Source organism: Nycticebus coucang, chromosome 24, assembly GCF_027406575.1.
Source record: "Nycticebus coucang isolate mNycCou1 chromosome 24, mNycCou1.pri, whole genome shotgun sequence".
In the NCBI taxonomy this organism is placed as follows: domain Eukaryota; kingdom Metazoa; phylum Chordata; class Mammalia; order Primates; family Lorisidae; genus Nycticebus; species Nycticebus coucang.
Genome location: NC_069803.1, coordinates 28699729 through 28720145, shown reverse-complemented (window position 1 = coordinate 28720145; position 20417 = coordinate 28699729). Strand labels below are relative to the sequence as shown.

General features: G+C 50.3%; 1 protein-coding gene across 1 annotated transcript; it reads right to left on the bottom strand.

The window, feature by feature from the left end:
• Nucleotides 1-1483: 1483 nt before the first annotated feature.
• On the bottom strand, nt 1484-12372 carry LOC128576407 (serine protease 55). The gene is made up of 4 exons (XM_053578540.1): nt 12308-12372; nt 6692-8415; nt 5317-5459; nt 1484-1817 (listed from the first exon to the last, which is right to left on the bottom strand). Exons 2-4 carry the CDS (start codon nt 6999-7001, stop codon nt 1500-1502), a joined length of 771 nt encoding a protein of 256 aa, XP_053434515.1. The 5' UTR covers nt 7002-8415; nt 12308-12372; the 3' UTR covers nt 1484-1499.
• Nucleotides 12373-20417: the final 8045 nt, after the last annotated feature.

Genomic DNA, 20417 nt, shown 5'->3' with positions numbered 1-20417 from the left:
TGGAGAAATTCCCTCTTGCGTGGGGAGGCTGATCTTTTTATTCTCTTCAAGCCTTCCACTGATTATATGAGGCCCACCCACATGTGGAGGTCAATCCGCTTATTTGAAGTTCATTGATTTAAATGTTAACTTCATTTAAAGAAACCCCTCAAATTGATACCTAAAATTAACCATCATACTTTCTGTATCCTCTGCATGATATTTTGTATCAGAACTAATAATGCTCACAGTTACTCTTCCCTTAAGGACAGTAACTTATTTTCACTCTTCTCTGGAGCAACCTTAATTTTTCCTCGGGACCCCATTATTTAAAATCATTTTTTCCCCATTCCCTATATCTAGGGCCCTCTCTCTGGAGTGGACAGACCTGCTCCCCTGTCCTCAGAGCCTAACTCAGCACTTATTCTCTCTTCTATATCCTGAGCCATGTCCGGATGCTCACTTTGTGCTCAGGAAGGCTCACTTCTCCTTTCCGTTGATCTCTGCCCTCGGCTCTGCCCCTGAGGCACCTGCTCTGTCCCACTGGCCCGTGATGTGGCCCCTCTGCACCAGGCAGGACTCCTAGGCCTGGGGGCTGAGTGTGGCTGTGCCACTGTTTGCAAAAAGCCCACTTCGAATGGCAGTTCAGGAAATGCACCGCTTTAAATGGAAGCTCAGGCTTTCCCTCGCATCTTGCAGCCTGGCCAGCTCTTCTCCAGAAAGAGATGGTGAGAAAAAATAAAAAGCTTCCTCGTGCTCCTTTTCCCCCCTCTAATCCTCTCACACCCTGGCAGCTGCCAACTCTAGAAGTTGTATTTTCATAAGTCGCCTTGTCGACATTAGCCAGGCAGGCCCAGGGGAGGTCAGCCAGGCTATTCACCACCTAAGGACATCTCCAGAGTCCAGCTCCCTTTTCTATTCATGGTACCTGATTTCTGTTTGGAGGCCACCCCTTTCACCCACTCTCAGGCCACATAGCTGGATGGCTGGCCCATTGCATGGGCCTTCCAAGCCTGGCCTAGGAATCACTTCGGCCACAGAACTTGGAGCGGCCATGCGCTGTGGGCAGTGTTGGTGGTGAGAGCAAGACCACAGACGACCCCTAGAGGTCTAAGCTGGTGGGATGCAAGCTGGACGTACAGGTGCTCATCACACCTCTTGGGAGCCCTTCTCAGAGGCGACCTCCACAGATAACAGTTCCTGTCAGCCTCTTTTTAGCCCCTAGATTCGGCCATGGCTGCAGTCATCGTATCATCCCTGAATTTTTGAGTTTTTTCTCCTGTTATGTATGTCTATAAACATCTCTTCCTGACTTAAAGCCAGTTTGAGTTAGATAAATGTCACCTGTACTAATACACAGACTCAAAGCCCAGTCCCCAAACCAGGACCCCTGCCTGACTTTCAGGTCCTTCAGTTCTGTGCCTCCGTTTCTAGCCCACCTGTGCTCTGCAGCCAGGGACCCATGGGAGGCGCATTCTCACACACCTGCCTCGGGTGAAAAAATAGCGTCTGTTTTATTATCAGTAGAAAATAGCTCTGAAGAACATGTAGGACAAAAGGCAGAGAAGGAACCAGAGTTGGGGGCTGCCGGGCTCTGGGGGTCCCGAGGCCTGGGAGCCAGCTTGTTTCAGCTTGGAGGAGGTCCTCATCTCCTCGGGGTGGAAGGGCCTGCCCTCCACCTGAGTCACCTTCATGATCCAGTGGTCATAGTTGGCCAGTGCCGTGTATATACCTGAGGTGTTCTTCCGGCCACAGCTCCTGCCCCAGCTGATAATGCCGACCTGGTACCACGTCCCACCGGGCTCTGGGGTGCAGACCAGAGGCCCCCCACTGTCACCCTGCAGGCAGAGATCACCAGTCAGCAGGGAGCCCCACTCCAGACGGCCCATTTAGGGCAGGACACAGTTCATCCGTGGAGGAGGATGCCCCGGCCTCTCCTGAGCTCCCAAAAGGCATCTCACCACACTTTGAGGGGTGTGCAGCTGTGGGGCAAGCTCTGGAAGATGTGGGGGGTAGAGTGGAGTGGGGGGCCTTGGGCACAGCCACTCCAGAGAGTGGATGGAGAAAAGGTCACTCCATCTGAAGCACAGAGAGACAGGGTCCAGAGAACAGGGTGGCGAGGGGATGAGTGCTGCAGGGCTTGTCAAATCAGAAGCCCTAAAAAGGGCAGGAGAGAAAATGTCGGGGGAGAATGAGGTCAGGGGTGGGAACTGGGTCTCCCCGATGCTCTTCCTGAAGCGGTGCGGCGGGTAGTTTCTGTTCAGTTCTTTGGTGTGGGCATTTGCTAAGAGCAAGCGAGCTAAGCTTTTTGGGATGGGTGGCCCTTCAGGACGGGATGGCCCAGGGCTGTGACTCACCCAGTTACCCCAGACACACATGGCTTCTCCTACCCATCTTGAGGTGAGGCACACAAGCTCTGGGGGGAATGAAGGGCTCGCTGGAGGCTGTCTGGTCACCTGGCTAGGGTGGGGACCCCGCACTTTGTGCTGCCAAAGCCCATGCTCTGTCCGCCTTTGCAATGCCACCCAAGGAGCCGAGAACTACAGCAGTCTCTGTCCAGTGAGGACACGGTGATGGGGAGGGAAGGACGATGAGCATGTCTTGGCCACCAGGCCCAAGGCATAGCGTTAGCTCCTGGCCTTTCCCCTCCTCGACCTAGATCTGCAAGACTGGTGTCACAAGTCCCATTTTGTAACCAGGAAACAGAGGTCCGGCAGCGGTTCCATCACTCTCATTTAACAAATCTTCTTTGAGACAAAGCTCACTGACTAGCATTTGGTATACAGGGCCATGTGGCCGAACAGAGGAGTTAAAATTGTAACCGGACAGGACTGACCTGCCTGCTGGGACAGGGGAAGTGTGAGCAGGGCAGCGAAGCAGCCTGGCAGGGGATGGGTTCTGGAGAGGCAGGGAGGGACCGGCCTATCAGGGAATTTGACAGGTAGTGAGTATGGGGGGAGGGAGGTGGTAGAGGACAGGACTACTTAAGAGGAGGTAAGAAATAGGAGGGCCTGAGCCAGGGCACAAAGAGCAGGAGGAGGGATATAGAAGGACATGGCTGGACACCACCATGACCTGGAGGCGGAACTAGTTACAGGTGAACATGGACACACACGGCAAGGACAATTCCTAAGGACCCAGGCTGTGGCTCATGGGGACACAGCACAGGGAAAGTTAATGACTAAGCTGTGTCCAAGCAGGATTTTGTTTGACTGTGGAACATGTCCCCAAGCAGAGAGACATGCAGACCTTCATTACAAATCAGCAGAGAGGTTGGGCCAGAGGCTGCTTGGAGATACCCAGAAAAGGGCCACACTAAGTCGCATTTCAGAATGTAGCCTGGAACACCTGTCTGGTTCTTGTGAGGACTTGTGGCATTTTTTGCGCTAATTCTGTTTCAAGTCAGTGGTATTTCTACTCAAATAGCTCTTTCCAGGAATGCTGTTGTTATAATATTCTTTATTTTCTGAAGGCATAAATGTTATTAAAATCTTATTAAGTTGTTGCTGTAATTATTAATTTCCTTTCATAACTGGGAAAGAATTGTCTTTGGGCAAATGAATAACTTTTCTAAACCTCAGTTTCCACATCATTAAGATGGAGCTAATAGCAACTTCTTAAGATTGGTAGCAGATGAAATGAACAACATCAGAAATCACTGGGCACAGGGCCTATGTATTAAAAAAATGTTCCAGAAATGTGTTGGTCTTATTATTTTGCCATTGGGTATTACAAACATCACTTGTATATTCAGGAAGCAGAGACTCCTTTATGAACCGCTGGGTCTTAGAGGGACATCTGTGAATACCTGTCCTTTTATGTTTTTATGTATTTATGCTTTTTCTCTTCTTCTTAAAAAGCAAGCAAGGACTTCCCCAAAGGGAAAGTCCGGCCTCAGTCAGCAAGGTGCTGGCACTGATAACAGTCACTAAGAGGGACTTACTTTCAAGGGCCAAGGTTTGCAGCCAGAGATATATCTGGTGAGAAACACCTTGACCCCAAGAGTCTCCTGTGCTTACTGCTCTGAGGTCAATGTCACCACATGATTACTCCTGTCCCATCTGGGGAGAGGCAGGTGACGTAGCTTCCAGGCCACTGTCTTCTCTGCACCTTTCAGAACCTTTTTCTTTTCATTTTATGTCAGATGCTTTAGTTGCACTTAATGGGAGGGGCCAGGAGAAATGTGTCTGTGAAACACATCTTATAAACACAGAAGTCTCAATCCTGTGTTTTGTGTGGGGGTGGGGGGTGGGGGAGTGGGGGCATTGTGTTTTAAATTGCCCAGGATGTGAAGAAATCGTAAGGGTCATGGACACGTATTCAGCCTCCTTTTGGTCCTCACAGGACTCATCACAGGAGGGTTACGAGGCCTGGGGCCCTGCACTCCTCTGCACCTCACCTTTGAGTACATTCTTCTTTGTCCCCTCCCTTCCCGCCTCTGACCCCTCCCTGAGTGACCCCCTCCCAAGGCCCTGGCTCATACTCTACCAGGGAAAATTACCAATTTCCTTGCACTCAACCATAATGGGTCATTTGAGATAAATACCCTCCTCTTCCATGAGGCAGCCTGTTTGTCGCTGTTCAGAGTATTTATCATCTGCTTGTAGTTTTATGCCAATGGCCAGTCCCCTGGCTGGTTAGTGAGCAAACACCTGTCATTCAGTGGGGATGGAGCCAGCCCAGCAAGAGGGCCACTCCCAGGACAAGGAGAGTGTCTGTGAGCTTTAGACCCCAAGCTCATCATTTGTCCTTAGAGCCAGAAGAAACGAATCCATGAATTTTTTCCCATTTTTCTAGTCATCAATAAAAATTTCTTTCTGTTTAAACCTTATAAAGACAATCAAGGAGACCAGACTTTGGTTCAATGAAACCCATTTGAATCACCCAGTAAATTTTGGTCGGTCGTTTATGGCCTGCCCACCCAGCAGATCAGGGGGGCTTCCTTTGGTGAGGAATTGTGTTCCATTCATGGGTCCCCAGGGCTAAGAATGCTCAAAAAAAAAAGCTGCTAAATTAATGAATTTAAATGGCTCCTTGTATACATCTCAAATCCTCCTTAGCCTCTTGGCTTTTTTACAAATTCCCAGAAGCCTTATTTACCTAGCATACCCAAAGGAGGTCAGACATTTTTTGAGTTGGGGTGAGGCACGCCAATTCTCAGGCGTGTGCCGATGGCTCCAAGGGAGAGTATCTGGGACTCAGCCAGCCGTGTCCCCCGCCCAGCCTTGGTACCCACACATTTCTCAGTTTAATTGTCTATTCCCCGCAGAGAGAATGCCGTGTTTTGGCGCCCCCAGGTGGTGGGTCCTGGTGGGTGAGGCAGGGGCCCTGAGTTACCTGGCAGGCATCATAACTCTCATTCTTGTATCCAGCACACAGCATGTTTTTGGTAAGTTTTGGAAACTCCTTTAGACACATGTCCCAGTCTGTGATGATCATCGGCACTTTCAGCAGCTCCACGGTCTTGGAGTTTTTGTTATCTGGCCCAGAGAGAAACACATTAGCAAAGCCAAGGTCTGTGCTCTGAACTGTCCCACCCAGCCTGTGTCCCCAGCCCCCGGCCCCTCCCCGTGCCTCCGCCCTCCTCCCAACCTCTCACTTCCCTCAGGTAACCCCACCCCAAGAATTTGCAGACTACTCTCCACCTCCCGGAATGATTCCTTTCACTCAAAACCACACTCCTACTTCTTAGACCTTCAGGTTAATGCCACCCAGCCTGACGACCGATTGTAACTGGCTGTGACCATTCCCCGGGCACCACCTGCCCCGCCCACACAGGTGTCTGCTGCCACTTTCCATTCCAGGGACACAGCGCTTCCCTCACATGAGAAGTGGGTTTGTAACCCCAGTGAGAAAACTTTGGTCCTTCAGCAAAGAGGAGTTTGTCCAAGAGCCTTTACAGGGGACTGGGGGGAATCTGCAGAGGTGGAGACTCAATTTCAACCCCGCAGAGATCTCATATTTCTTCCCGTTATGGAGGAATTTTAGCCTCCCGCTTTGTGCCTATCTTCCCAGAAGTACCCAGGGCCCAGAGCTTCCCCTCAAGAGGCTCAGCTCCAGAAACGCCTACGGTCCTCAGGGCCCTGGATTGCTGCAAAACACCTCTATGAGTTGGAGTCTTGCTCAGGCCAGTGGCAAGGCTGTGCTGGTCCCATCACTCCCCTGCCTGTTTGCTTCAGGTTTTGTGGGGTTTTCTTTGGGGACAGTCCAGTGAGGCTTTCAAGAGACCTTTCTGCCCTGGTATGCTTTCTTCTATTTTGGTCAAGGGACAGCATAACAATAAGTGACAACCGATTCATGTCTAAGAATGGTTGGGCAACACTCCAGGACCATCGAAGTCTCATTCAGAGAAGGTATCTGAGCTGCCTGCGGGGACCAGGTGGAAACATCAATATGTGAATCAAGGGACATGCTGGAAATAAAGGGGAGAGGGGCACCCACTAACTGGAGACTGTGTTCGATTAAACACACAAACACAACTGCTCCGTGCTGGTGAGGTGACACCAAACCCGGTGACCAGCTCAGACCCGGCATCTTAGCTTGCAGCTTCGATGCTCAGAAGAAGCCGAGATGGGGCCTGTGGGGGCCTCGTTGTGTGGGGATTCGCTCTCACGCAGGTCCTGTCCTCGTCACCCTTGCCCGTCCCTCTCTCCTGTCACCCTCCTCGCCTCTCCCTCAGATCCTGCAGCTCTGGCCCCCGCAGCTCTCGTACCAGCCTCAGTCTGGCCCCATCCTGCCACCCAGCACTCATGCCACATCGGGGGGCTGTGCTCCGTGGGCAGGCAGATGGGCACCTTCAGGCCGCTGAATGTGATAGGCGTGGCCAGCAGGAGCAAGGCAATGTCGTTGTCCATGTTGGCCTTCTTAAAGTCCTTGTGAATAATTATGCTGCCCACTGACTTTGTTTCCACATGTGAGCTGGTTAAGTCGTTGGTCCCCAGCACGACATTCAGCTCTGCAGGTCTGGTGACATAGAACCGGAGAGGGGGAAAGGGAAGGGAAGGGAAACCATCAGTGTGCATAGAATTGATTGTCCCCGGGAACTCTAGACCCCACACAGCTCGGAGCCCCTTCAGGTCATCCTAGGGCTATTGCTCCGAGGGTCTGAGAGTTTGGAGAAGGTAGAGTCAGAAAGGCCCCTGAGAAGAACACAGCTATGCCTCCTCCATCAGGGGCCCCAGTGAAGGGAACACAGCCAGGCACCAGGGCTCAGGCCTGTAACCCCGACTTTTTGGGAAGCTGAGCTGGCAGGATGCCTTGAGGCCAGGGGTTCGAGATCAGAGGTGTGAGGTGCTCCTGCCTAACCCTCCCTTGGAAGCTCACGGAAAGCCCCCAGAAGACTGCTTGGCTCAGATCAGACTCGCCTCCAGATAGGTTTTATTTCCTCTATTCTATATCATCGGAGACCCAGGAACAGAAGTGAGTTTAGACCTGCCAGTGACTAAGCAGAAAAGATCTTCTGTAATGAGCCAACATCCAGGAGCCCCCTCCCCCAGGCGGGAATGGCCAAGCACTTTCTGACCCCTAAGTGCCCCATGACAACAGGTGCCACAAAGTTCCTTGGTGAGGCCATGACAAAACTTTCCCCAAGTTTTGGATTAACCCTTTAAAGGCAGCCTTTCTGTGTATCTTCACGCCTGCTTGAGCTGGTATAGCGGAAAGCGTGAGCGGTGGACCTAGAATTTAAATCCTGCCTCTCTCTACGAGGTGTGCACCCCGGCTGAGTAACCTCAGTGTACTGAACCTCAGTTTCCTTATCCATAAATTGGGGTGATTCATTCTCTGCCTCAGAGGGGCCTTGTACAATTAAATGAGTCAATTCAGGTGACGTTGCTTAGCAGGATCGCTGGCACATAGTTATCAGTAAATGCTGAAACCACCAATGTGCTGGCAGGCAGAAAACTTTACAGGGAGGAGAGAGGGCTCAGGTGGCCCGGAAAAGCAGACTTCCAGAACCGGAAGGACCCCAATCTAGAACAGGCATTGGACCAAGCCGTTGGCTCCATTAAGCCACAGAAATTTCTGGAGAGGACAGAGTGTAGCTTCAGGGAAGCCATGTCCTTGGCCCTGGCAGGGACAAGGGGAGGCGGGAGGGATGGCATAGCCTCGGGCTGACTGTCTCTGTGTGTCCAGGGCTGGCAGGGGCAGTGGGGGCTCATCTGTAAGAGATCAGGCATGGCTGAGAGGGAGAGGGTGCCCTGGGGGGACCGCAGGTGCAGTAGGGAGGGGCTCCTGGTACTTACGAGATGTACTCCGGGGCCAAGCAGTGCGCAGCCGTGAGGATCCACCACTTGTCGAGAATTGCGCCACCACAGAAGTGTTCATTTCTCGCCTGAATACTCACCTGCCACGGAAACTCACCAGCCTCAGCCTCCAGCCCCTCTATGATTCGGGAATACCGACTTTTCCCCTCGAAAACGGGTCTCTCACCGCACCCTAGTGGAATGACAGACAGCAGAAGGGAAAAGACGCCGTATTTAGGCAGCACACAGCGCAGGCAGGTGCTGGGCCGGCAGGAGGCTGGTTGGCTGAGTCCTCATCCTCATTCCAGAGATGAGGACCCGGAAGTTGCCCTCTGAGGCACCCCCAGGGACATGCGTGACAGCGCAGAGCCCAGGATATAGGTCAGAAGCGTGGGCCCTGACTCCGTCCAGCACTGCAATCTCAGGACAGACTGTCACTCCACCTGTTCGTTTCTGCTCTCGTGCAGGAGAAACCGGAGGGAAATACTGTCCAAAGCCAACCCTGGTGTGGCAGGCAGCACAGAGGCCTCCCAGATATATCCAAGTTCTAATGGGCCATGCCCCCCAGAACCAGCGAATATTTTACCTTAAAAGGAAAAAGGGACTTTGGAGATGGAATGAGCCTGCTAGTCATCTGGCCTCTTAACGGGGAGATCGTCCTGGATATTCTGAGAGGGCCCAGGGTGACCACCACCAGGGTCTTAAAAGTGCTACAGGGAAAAATCAGTGGAGGAAGATGTGACTGTAGAGAAGCAGCAAGATGCCGGCTTTGAAGACAGAGGCAGGGGCCCAGAGAAGCTTCCAGAAGCTAGAAAAGCAAAGGCAAACGAGCCTCCTCCAGACCACCCAGCGAGAGCGCAGACCGGGCACCCTGAGTGTGTCCTGGGAGGCCCATGTTGGATTCCATCCCCCAGAACGGGAAGATGAGAAATCAGAGTTGTTTACGCTACTACGTCTGTGGTAATTTGTCACAGCGACTAATACATGTGGGAGCCTACTGAGGGTACAGCAAGTGGAAAGCCCCGGCTGTCATGGGCTGGTCCGGGCAAAGCAGCTCCTGCACTGGGAGGCCAAGGGCAGAGGTCAGCGCTGCCCATGATGGTGAGAGAAGTTCACCCTCGGGAAGTGGAGATGCTCCGTTAATATTTCCTGCCTTGATGTCCATCTTGTGTTCCAGAACAAGGAGAGAACTTGACTCTAAAGTGCCCAACACCCCCTTCTTGTCTCTTTCTTGACACCGGTTTTCCAACTGACAGCTCAGGAGAGGACTTGAGGGTTTTGTACTGTGGATTGGAGCATCAGAAGAGTCTGAATCCTGGCTGTCACTTAATGGCTAAATGATTTGGGGGCAGCTATCTACCCTTGCTATCCACCATTTCTCTATTCCCAAAATGGGCGAAGGTAACACCAACCCTGAAAGACTGATGTCGGGATCAAACAAGATGATGGTTACGGAAGGAAGCACCTGACACAGTGCTGGGACTTTGAAAGTCCCCAGAAGCTAGGGCTCATTTTCCAATTTTTTGGCCCCAAGAACCACCTATAGCATCATCGCAGGATCATAGGGACTTTCAGATCCGTGCAAGAGCACCAAGCCTGACAGGGGTTTGGCCCATCACAAAGGGACACCAGGGGGCAAGTTCTGCCAGTAGTCTCCCCCCATGTCCCCATGTCCCTGTACATACAGAACGTGGTGACCCCAGGCCTGATGGAAGGACGCCTGGTGGATCTGCTGTGCTCTAGGCAAGAGGCGGTGTGCAGGAGGGCCGCCCCGTACAGCAGTGGCCTGGTGTGAGTCAAACACACAGGAGCCCCCACCTCCCTGCGATGCAACTTTGGGCAAATGCTCCATCTCTGAGAGGATCTGAGTTCCTCAGCCACATGTGGGCAAGGAGCAGAAACCCCCCTGTGGTGGTGTGGTGTTAAACATGGGCGATTGCTGACCATGACCGAGCTTCTTTCCAGCCTCGGCTGTCTCCTTGGAAAGAAGTATAACCCACAAGTGGGAAACTGACTGCAAGAACAGGAGCAAATTTGACCAAACTTGACCACGCTAAGCATCAGACACATCTGATACGCATCTGTGGTTCCCAGCAGCGTACTGCTGCAAACCTGTCACCCTTTGAGTCGAGGAGGAACACTCAGCTCATTCTGGGCTTCTGTGTCCGGATGGTCTATTACTCCCTTAGAGAGGGAAGTTTCAGGTTTCAAAACCAAAACTCAAGGTCAGACAGGTCAAATTGAGGACTGGCAAAGACAGGAAAAGAACAAGAAGGGTTTTGAGGAATGGATGCTGGGACGCATGAAGCGCTGGCCTGTGCCCTGACAGCTGAGCCCGCTGCCCAGCTCCTCTCTGCCCCTGCGCTCACCACTGGTGGTGGTCCTGCCTGGCCCGGTCTGGGAGAGCCGCTCTGGCCACTGGGAGGGGAGGCCACGTACCGAGGTATACTCTGGAGGCTCGGGACATCAGCAGTAACACTGACAGCAGAAACATGGCCCTGGGCTGCACTGTAGGCCTGGGAGGTGACAGAGGCCAGGGCTGACAGGGAATGAGGCCTGCAGGGCTAGACCTCAGCTGGTGATGTCACAATGGGCTAAGAACTCGACTGAGCTCATGCTGACTTCTTCCCTGCCATTTTCTTTCTTCTAAGAGGGCTGCATAAAGGGACCTTGTCCTTAAAGCTTTCTTATGCCACCACCCACCTTCCCCAAGCCCTGGTGGGCACCTCGCTGTTACTCCGATTCACACTTACACATTTCCTGAGGCTGCCAGGCCTCCTCTTGCACAAAGCCCTGTGAGTCACGGCTTCTCTGCCACTATGGAGGCAGGGCTGGTGGGAGGGGCCTCCAGCCTGGACCCTGGAGACTGGGGAGGAGCCGGCGGGGCCTGAGGCTTCTCCCCACACCAGCACCCTGTGGGGAGTGCTGCCCGGGCTCTGAGCTGGGGCCCCAGAAGTGGATCTCCCATGCCAGGTTCAGAGGTCCTGACCTCCCCTCTCGCCCAGCCCAGGGGGTGGCAATTCCTGGATTTATTCCATGTGGTCCCCAAATCTCCAGCTGGGCCCCTGTCTATTCTTTAAGGTGGAAAGGTCAGACTCAGACAGACGTGCCCAGCCCACAGCCTCTCCTGAGATCAGTGACCCAGTCACGGGATTTGGACTCTGTATGTACTTTTTAAAATTTTACACCACTTTGTGTCCCGCCCTGAGTGGACTTACTGAGGCATCCTGGGCACTGCTCTCCTGGCCACTGGCCACTGGCCACACTTAATTGGGGGAATTGAATTGTGCTGTTCCCCAAGTGACAGCTGGTACATCTGCCCATCTTGTGCCCCCTGTTTTCTCATCTGTAGCAAAAGGAGATGTGGCTCAGTGGATAGAGACTAGTGTGAGGCTCAGAATGAGGGCATGTCACTGGGGCAGTGACCCCTCTTCACCACACAGAGGGCATGGCTCTGGCCACTTTCTGGAGCAGCAGTTCCGGGCATTTTCCCCTCTCTTCCCCCAGGGTGGCTCCTCACCCCAGGTGTCCCCCTGAGGGCTGGGGCAAGGCCTGTGCAGTGGCCATGGGGTGGTGCAATCCCCACCTGGCCTGAACGACACCTCACCAAGATGTTCTGGTCCTGGTGAAGGGCCCGATCTTTCCTTAGGTAAAGGGTCCAAAATGCCCCCGTCACCTGATCCTGGTCTCATCCCTTTGTCTCACTCCTTGGCCCTTGGGTGGCCGTGCTGGGAGCTCCCTAGATTCCCACTGTTCCTCCTTCAGGTTCACTCCTTTCCTTGCCCTGGACCCGCCACCCACCCACCCCCTGACGGCTTTCTCCTTTGCTCAGTGTCTGTTGGCCTCGGGGGTGTGGAGAGAGGGGAGGAGGGTCCCTGTCTCCAGGGCTGATTAGGGGATGGAGGATGGTGACTAATCTCACAGATGGGGAGACAGGGAGAAAGATAAAACCCACTGTAAACTGTTGCTTGAAATCCCCGCCCACCTCTAGAAAGATCCATTTCCTTTAGAAGACCACCCTGCGGGGTCTATATCCTGCCCATGAACTCGACTGAAGTTGTGTTTCTTGTGAAATATTCACTTACTGTCTGGCACTGCTTTGCAAATCCTCACAGTGACATGAACTGGAGCACACACCAATGTGTGGAGAGGGGTGAAGGCAGACACTCTGCTGCACCCTCACACCCCAGAGGGCGCCGTCCCAGTAGATGAGCGTGGGAAAGGCTCCCCCTTCAACTGGGCAAACCTGGCGGGGGAGAGCAATTTCAGTGTCCTAGAAGAAAGCTGTAGAAATTCAAAGAGGAAAGAAGATACCTGATGATGTGGGTTGCTCAGGGACTGTCACTTGGTTCCGGAGGCCTCCAGGGGGCCATTGCCTGGGGGACTTTACCAAAGGCTTGGCCAATGATTTTCTGATAGTCCTAGTTTGTTTGTGCTGCTCTAATAGAATGCCTTAAACTGGGAGATGGATAAAGAACAGAAATTTATTCACTCACAGTTCTGGTGGCTGGGAAATCCAAGATCCAGCCGTCCGCAGGTTCAATCTCTTTCCAAGATGACGCCTCACTGCTGCATCCTCTGGAGAAGAGGAAAACAGGAATATTGTGTCCCCATGTGGCAGAATGGAAGAGAGTGAGTGAACCCCCTCCCACAGCCCTTTTTATACAGCATTCATGTACTCATGACAGGAAAGCCCTCATGACTTGAGCACCTCTCAAAAGGCCCCACCTCCCAACACCATTGCATTAGGCATTGAGTTTCCAACACATGAATTTTGGAAGGGACACATTCAAACCACAGCACTGACCTTGGCATACAGTCTGGGGAACTTGTTTAGTGCAGATTAGGGTTGCCAGATTTTGCAAATAAAAATACGGGGCGCCCTGTTAAATTGGCATTTCAAATAAACAACAAATATTTTTAATGTAAGCATACTCCATGCAGCGCCTGGAATATACTTCCAATAAAAAAAAAAAAACCTGTGAATTTGAAATTCAAAGATAACTCATATCCTACATTTTATCCTGGCACCAATTTCCAGGTTTAGGTCCTTAGATCAGATCCAGTGGATTGGGATGGGCTGGTGGGGGAGGAGGGGAGCAGCTCTAAGCACTATTCATAGCACAGCTTCTTCCAGATGACTATAGCACAGATCACCTCCAGGCCACTTTGGTAATCATCTGTCCAGGCTGGTGCCGAGAGCTTTGCCGAGGTCACTGGGGCATGGCTCACTCCTGGGAAATCTGTATGGTCCTAGAAGGGACACGTTTGGTGGGGACCAGTGGGGACCACCATAAACCCCCAGACTCTGGAGATCCCTCATCATTCCCTCTGACAGGCGGCTGGATCCAGTGTAGGCTACACAAGGACAAAGACGCCCAGGGGTGGTCTTGGAACTCATCCCATGGGGCTTCTGGAAGAAGCCAAGGAGACCCCAAAAGAAAGAAGCTGGGATGTCAGGGGCTGAGGTAGTCAGGGGCTGAGGAAGAGCAGGAAGACCTGGGCAGAGGCATAGCCCTGGCTGCTCTGGAGACTACAGGGGAGAGAGCCCGGCAGGAAACCACCAGAGAGCCTGTTAAAATACCACCCTCAGAGGCAGCCTTAAGTATCTGCCAGGCCCAGAGAACGGTAAGCCAACATGATGCGTAGGTTCACCTTGACCTGAGTCCTCCCCTGGACTTCCCCATGGCAGGGAAGGGTGACCAGTGCCAGAGAGGAGCAAAGGCCTGGTTAGCCTGTGCTCCTAACTGGACCTGGCAGGGAAAGAGACGGAGCAGACTCAGATCCAGCATCCAGAGCATGCTAAGGGCTTGGACACGCTGCCACCACACAAACTGTCCCTGGGTTTGGACTCAAGGGGCTGTAAGACTATTGCCTCAAAAGAATCAGAAAATCCCTGAGTACAGCTCCAGCTTTATTGTAAGGACAGAACTCATCGTTCCCTCTGACAGGCGGCTGACAGTAACGCTGCCTCGGTCGCCGTCCGCATGCGGCTCCTGTTCCAGCTGCAGTCGGGTGGCTGCATTCCTCAGGCCTCAGCCACAGGGGTTTCTTTTGTTGCTACCGGGCAACCTCTGGCTGAAGCTCCATGCATCTCCCTTAGGGCGGTCTGCTGAGAGGCACGTGTGCAGGTGGAAGTAAGTGACCTGTTTCTGAGAGGCAGGCATCTGGGACGCGTGCCGTGCTCTGCCCACCCCACCCCGGCTCTCGTGACAGATGTGGCCAGTTGATCATAACTGAGCCAGGAGTTGGCCCTGGACTCTCTTCTAACCCAGCAGTTTGGGCGGCCATTACCCAGGGATCAGATAAGACTTGTGGTCATTGTCACAGGCATGAGGGCCTCACCGATATCCAGCAAGGAGGAAAGTCAGTGCCTCTGGGAGGACGCACCTGGGCTCTGTTTGGATGATCACACGGGCTCAATGCTGCGAGATGTCACCTCTCTGCTACTTTCCTTCTCTGCGCCTTCTAGTTCCTCCTCCAGGCCACCCTCAAGGCTGCTCCGTAGTATTGAATATCTTTCCCACTTTCCTCTTCTCTAAAGTAACCTCTGTGTTACACCAAAAGTCATCTTCTTATGCACGTGTTACCACCTGACTCATTAAATCCCTTCTTCCCTAATTAACCTCAAAGTAAGGAAAAAATGTCCTAACAAGGCATTTCAGTTTTTGCAACCTGGTCCCAAGAGAATAGAAGAAAAACGAGCCAAAGACCCAGAGCTCTTTAATCAAAGAGACACAGGGGAGTGTGCAAACATCAGCCTGGCACAGCCCTCCAAGGGCGTCCCGTCAGCCACCACTGCAGAAGGAGTGCTGGGCAAGGAAGGCCTGACTGACCTGTGTCCTTTGGCCCTGCCTTGCTCTCTGTGATGTCACCAGGCTCACAGAGTGATGTGAGCCCCCACCTGAAGCAGCCGCAGCTGGCATTTCATCAGCTTTGGCTGGAGGCAAAGAAAGATTGGGCAGTTCTGGGCAGAAACCACAAGACAATGCTCCAGCTTCTAATCCCACTGCTCATGGCACTCAAGGGACACGCCCGGGAAGATCCAGGTCTGTAGGAGGCTTGCCAGGAGCAGAGCTGGGGAAAGGGGCTGCCATCTCTCACTCCCCAGAGAGAGAGGCCCAAGAGATGTCGAATTAGAGCACATGGCTCAGGAACTCAGGAGATTAGCATTGATGAATCAAAGTGAAGATGCCATCAAAATGATCCCCCAGGGTCCAGACCCAGCATTCTGGAAGTACAGGGGACTCTGCACAACAATTTAGCAACTGGCTTTGCTTCTGTCTCCACTCCCGTCTTTGTAAGAACATTAAGAATCCTTCTGGGTCCAACACCCTGGGAGAGGCAGCAGAGTCGTGGTAGAATAAGGCTTTATTTAATTTTGAACATCACTGTTAGATTATGTAATCTCATAAAATGGGGGATATTATAGGGCTATTGAGAAGAATAAGTGAGTTAATGCAGTTTGCTCTATAGAGCATCAGTCCTACAAAAACTCCAGAGGGGTGAGGGGCTCTTCCACAAATGGAACTTTACCCTGGAAGTGACAACAATGTAACCTAAAAATTGTACCCTCATATTAATTTGAAAAAAATTAAAAAATACTCAAAAAAGAAGAAGAAGAAAATTCCACAGGGAAAAGTTCTATAGTTAGACAAGATTTGGAAATGTCTTATTCAATACTTTTTCCATAGTATGACAGTGGATATCCATATATTCAAGGTTCTGATACACCTTACAGTAAAGAACGTGCTTTAACTTTAATCTGGTATTTCTGAGATGCATCTGACCATAAAACCTCTCCTTGCTCCCACCCCAAACCTGATTTGTAACATTTATTCTAAAAATTACCTGTTCCTATATTTTTCTCATTTTGCTTATCCAGGTGAGTTTTTAAAGCGGATTTGCAGGAGCTTTTTGAATGTTAATGATATCGGCTCTTTTCCTCTTACACGTGCTCTGCAAAATCTTTTCTGCTAATTCTTCAGTTCTCTTGCAACTTTATTTTGGACCAAACAGGAACTTAAAATTTATGTTAAAAATTCATCAATATTTTTACTTAAGGTTCTTGGCTTTCATTAAATGTATTGGGTGAGCATTTTCATCTCAAGATTATAAACACAGGGCAGCGCCTGTGGCTCAGTGAGTAGGGTGCCGGCCCCATATACCGAGGGTGGTGGATTCAAACCCAGCCCCAGCCGAACTACAACAAAAAAATAGCCGGGCGTTGTGGTGGGCACCTGTAGTCCCAGCTGCTCGGGAGGCTGAGGCAGGAGAATCGCGTAAGCCCAAGAGCTGGAGGTTGCCGTGAGCCGTGTGACGCCACGGCACTCTACGAAGGGCAGTAAAGTGAGACTCTGTCTCTACAAAAAAAAAAAAAAAAAGATTATAAACACAGGTATGTGGAAAGGTAGCATCGGGTGGGCTGTGAGGTGACACTGCCTGAGTTCTAATTACAGTCCCCCCTCTACTTGCTCTGTGGCCTTAAAATGAACTACTTAATATTTCTGTATTTCAGTTTTTCCGTCTGTGAAATGGCCATATTAGGGTTGTTGTGAGAATCAGATATGCAAAAAGCTCTGAGAATAGTGCCTGACACTTAGTAAATACTCAATATTTTTTCGCTTCTTAAAGATTTCTAAATTTTTATGATTTCATTTCTGAAACTTAGATTTTTCTTCATGGTGAGGTAGTTAAGATATTTTCACGTGTTATTTTCCAGAAGTTTTATATTTTTTCATCTTTTACATTTCGATTTACAATCCATTTGGTATCGATTTTTGTGTACAATATAAGAACCACAGTTCATTTTTTTTCACAACGCTATCAACTGACCCAACTTCATCTATTGAAATAGCCTTCATCCCTGATTGCCACCTTTGTCAAAAATCAAGTCTCATAGATGTCCTGATGTTTCTAGACTCTTCTTATTTCACTGGCATATTTTTGTTGATCTTTGTGCATCACGACATAGTCTTAATGCACACAGTTTGATGACGAGTCACAAAATGTGACAGCGTAAGTCCTTGTGGTGCTGTTTTTCAATATTGTGTGGGCTAATCTTGGCCAATTGCACTTCTAGCTTCAGAATAAGGTTGTCAGGCGGTGCCTGTGGCTCAAGGAGTAAGACACCGGCCCCAAATACCAGAGGAGGCAGGTTCAAACCTGGCCCCAGCAAAAAAAAAGAATAAGGTTGTCAAGTTCCACAAATAAAACTGGTGGGATTTTGATTGTGACTGCCTTCAATCCATATAGCAACCTGCGAGAAATTGGTATCTTTACAATATTAAGCCTTCTGATCCATGGACATGGTATACCCTCCCATATTTCTTTCAATAAGGTATACAATTAAGCTTTTTTTTTGGAGTTTTGCACACAATTGTTTACCTTTGTCAGATACTTTATGATTTTGGAACTAATATAAATAATATGATTTTTACCTTTTGTTTCCTATTCATTTGATATTGTTACATAGATGTTTTATATTAACCTTTTATCCAGCAACCTTGCTAGACTCATCTGTTAATTGTAATAGTTCACAATACATTCCTTTGGATTTCCTGTATTCATAATCATGTCATCTGTGAATAATGGCAGATTTTCTTATTCTTACATATTTTATGTATTGCATTAGCCGGCTAGGATGGCCGATACAGTGGGTGCATTTTATTGATATGTTTTATCCATTGACAGACTTTTCAATTTTCTACATCCTTATAAGAAAGCAAGCATATGGTTTTATTTTTAAATCCATTTAAGTTAGCTTAATTTATTGCTAGTGTATTTGAGTGTGAATCTAGCATCTTCTTGTTTCCTATTTCTTTTCTTTCTTGACTTTTTAAAGATAGATAAAATTTTATTTATTTTTTATTTTTTTTATTAAATCATAGCTGCGTACATTGATATATTCATGGGGCATCATTCACTAGCTTCACAGACCGTTTACCAAGTTTCACATATACCCTTATAAGATGCACCGCTGGTGTAATCCCACCAATCCCCTTTAAAAATTTTATTTTTTACTAAAAACAATTCTATAAGCTACACTGGAGATATGATTGTCTCTGTTAGCTATTATCCATGTAATTGTGTTAACAGTTAATACATTCACTAAAAGAAAAAATTGTTTGTTGCCCCCTCTGCCCATCACATCCATGACGCTCAAGCTGTCATATGCCATGTAGGTGAAGCTTCTGAACCATGTGACCTTTACTGCCTGGTATCTTAGTGGCTCTTACATAGATAAAATTTGCATTCACTGTCCCACAAGTGAGCTTGCAGCCTGGTTTACTTCTGGCACACCCTTAACTCCCAGGGTGCGGACCATTAAACTCCTACCCAAAGCACAGGCATGTATAAGGCCCCTGCTCACGGAAGGGTCCGTTATCCCAAATGGCGACAGAGGGATCTTCTGGTCTCCTTGCTGGTGGCACTAGCAGAGGGGATAGACATCCTGTACTGCTGCTGGCTGGTGTTTGCTGAGACCTATCCCCTCTGGCTCTGCTCATGCTACTTCACTTGGTTTTGATGCCAGTCTCAGCTGGGAAGATGCTGGGGAGATGGGGCCAGGTCTCTCTGTGCTTCTCATGTACAAATGGCTCTTTCCTTTCCCTTTCAGATAAAGTTCAATGTGGCTACAGACCCGCCTTTCCAAACTCATCCTGGCTACCATTTCGTGAACTGCTTCAAGTCCAGAAAGGCGAGTTCCCATGGCAAGTGAGTATCCAGATGTCTGGGAAACACCTCTGTGGAGGCTCAATCATACATCGGTGGTGGGTTCTGACAGCAGCACATTGCTTCCCAAGAACACTGTAAGTCTCTGAGGCAAGATCTTAATTTAATCTGGGCTGGGTATCTTAGTGAGTTGATGTTCATGGCTCATGAAGCCAGGATCTATATCCCCACCATGTTCCAACGGGCTTTGTACCCAAAGGGCTCTGCACCACAACCACTCTCTCCTCTTTATTTAGTGCAACTAGCAGCCGTGCACCAGTATTGAAAAATCAGCACAAGGGTCTCTCTTCTGCCTGCCACCTGTATACACAGACAGCACATTAGACTCATGATTGCATCGATGCTCATTGAGCACCGTGCGTTGTCCTCAGTGTGTGAATGGAGCACTTGACCAGATAGCCACGCTCCCTGTGCTCAAGGAGTTCACATCCTTGTACATCAGATGGGAGTTCCCTGGACTGACCACTCACCGGCTCAGAGATTTGCCTGTGTTGTGACCCTGACTCTTCCCTGTCTGACCCCAGCCACACTCTAGGCTTCTGCAGCCCATCCATTCTTCTCGTGTCTCACTCTCCAGTTGTCAACTCTGTTGTTTACACATGTGTCTACAGATGTGCAATGCACCGTAACTATCATTAGCACTGGTGTTCTCATATTCATTTAGATTAGAAATGGCAGCGGTCAATGTCACTGTGGCCATGGGAGCTAAAACATTCAGGGATGTCCACCTGGAGAGAAAGCAGGTGCAGAAGATCATTATCCACAAAGACTACAGACCACCCAAGCTCGACAGCGACCTCTCCCTGCTGCTGCTCGCCACCCCGGTGGAGTTCTCTGACTTCAAAAGGCCAGTCTGTCTGCAGGAGGAGGAGATGGAGTGGGACCGGTGCTGGATGGCAGAGTGGATAACGACTTCTGGGAAGGGTAGGCACACTCCTGAGGCACCCTGAAAGACCCACATTGAGGGTGCCCTGGGCTAGACAGTGTGATGCTTTGGATGCAGGAAGGTACATTCTGGATTTACTGCTCTTGAGCTCCTTCCCTTCTCACCCTCACCTTTTCTCACCTGTAGAATGCCAGCTCTGTCTCCCTCAAAGAAGTTATGGGGACTAAATTAAATGAGATTGTACATGCAAGGTCCCCAGCCTGGGATATAGAACAATCTCAAAACATGAGAGTGGTGATTATTGTTATGGAGCCAAAAGCATGGTGCTCCAGTTTGGATCTTGCCTTTGGGGCTATTTTACAGTGGCCATTTCTGCAGCTGTGGGACACCATCCCAGGATGCCTCACAGCCAGTGGTTCTCCAGCAGGGCTCGGTCACCTATGGCTGAATGCCTCTCCCTGCAGGCACCAGGCTGGCCAAGAAGGGACTCTGGAAAGGTGGGAGTTGGGTGCGGAGAAGGCCAAGGGCTCTTCTAGCATCACAGTCAGTTCCTTCCTTCCTACAGAAAGTCACGT

Bases quoted from the DNA above. Each gene is read 5' to 3' on its own strand.
- LOC128576407 (XM_053578540.1), bottom strand. From the start codon at position 7,001: ATGCACACTGATGGTTTCCCTTCCCTTCCCTTTCCCCCTCTCCGGTTC. The intron at 5,460-6,691 runs GTACGAGAGCTG...TCTCTGGGCCAG, and splicing joins ATGGGGCCAGACTGAGGCTG to ATAACAAAAACTCCAAGACC. The intron at 1,818-5,316 runs GTAACTCAGGGC...CTCTGCCTGCAG, and splicing joins AGAGTTATGATGCCTGCCAG to GGTGACAGTGGGGGGCCTCT.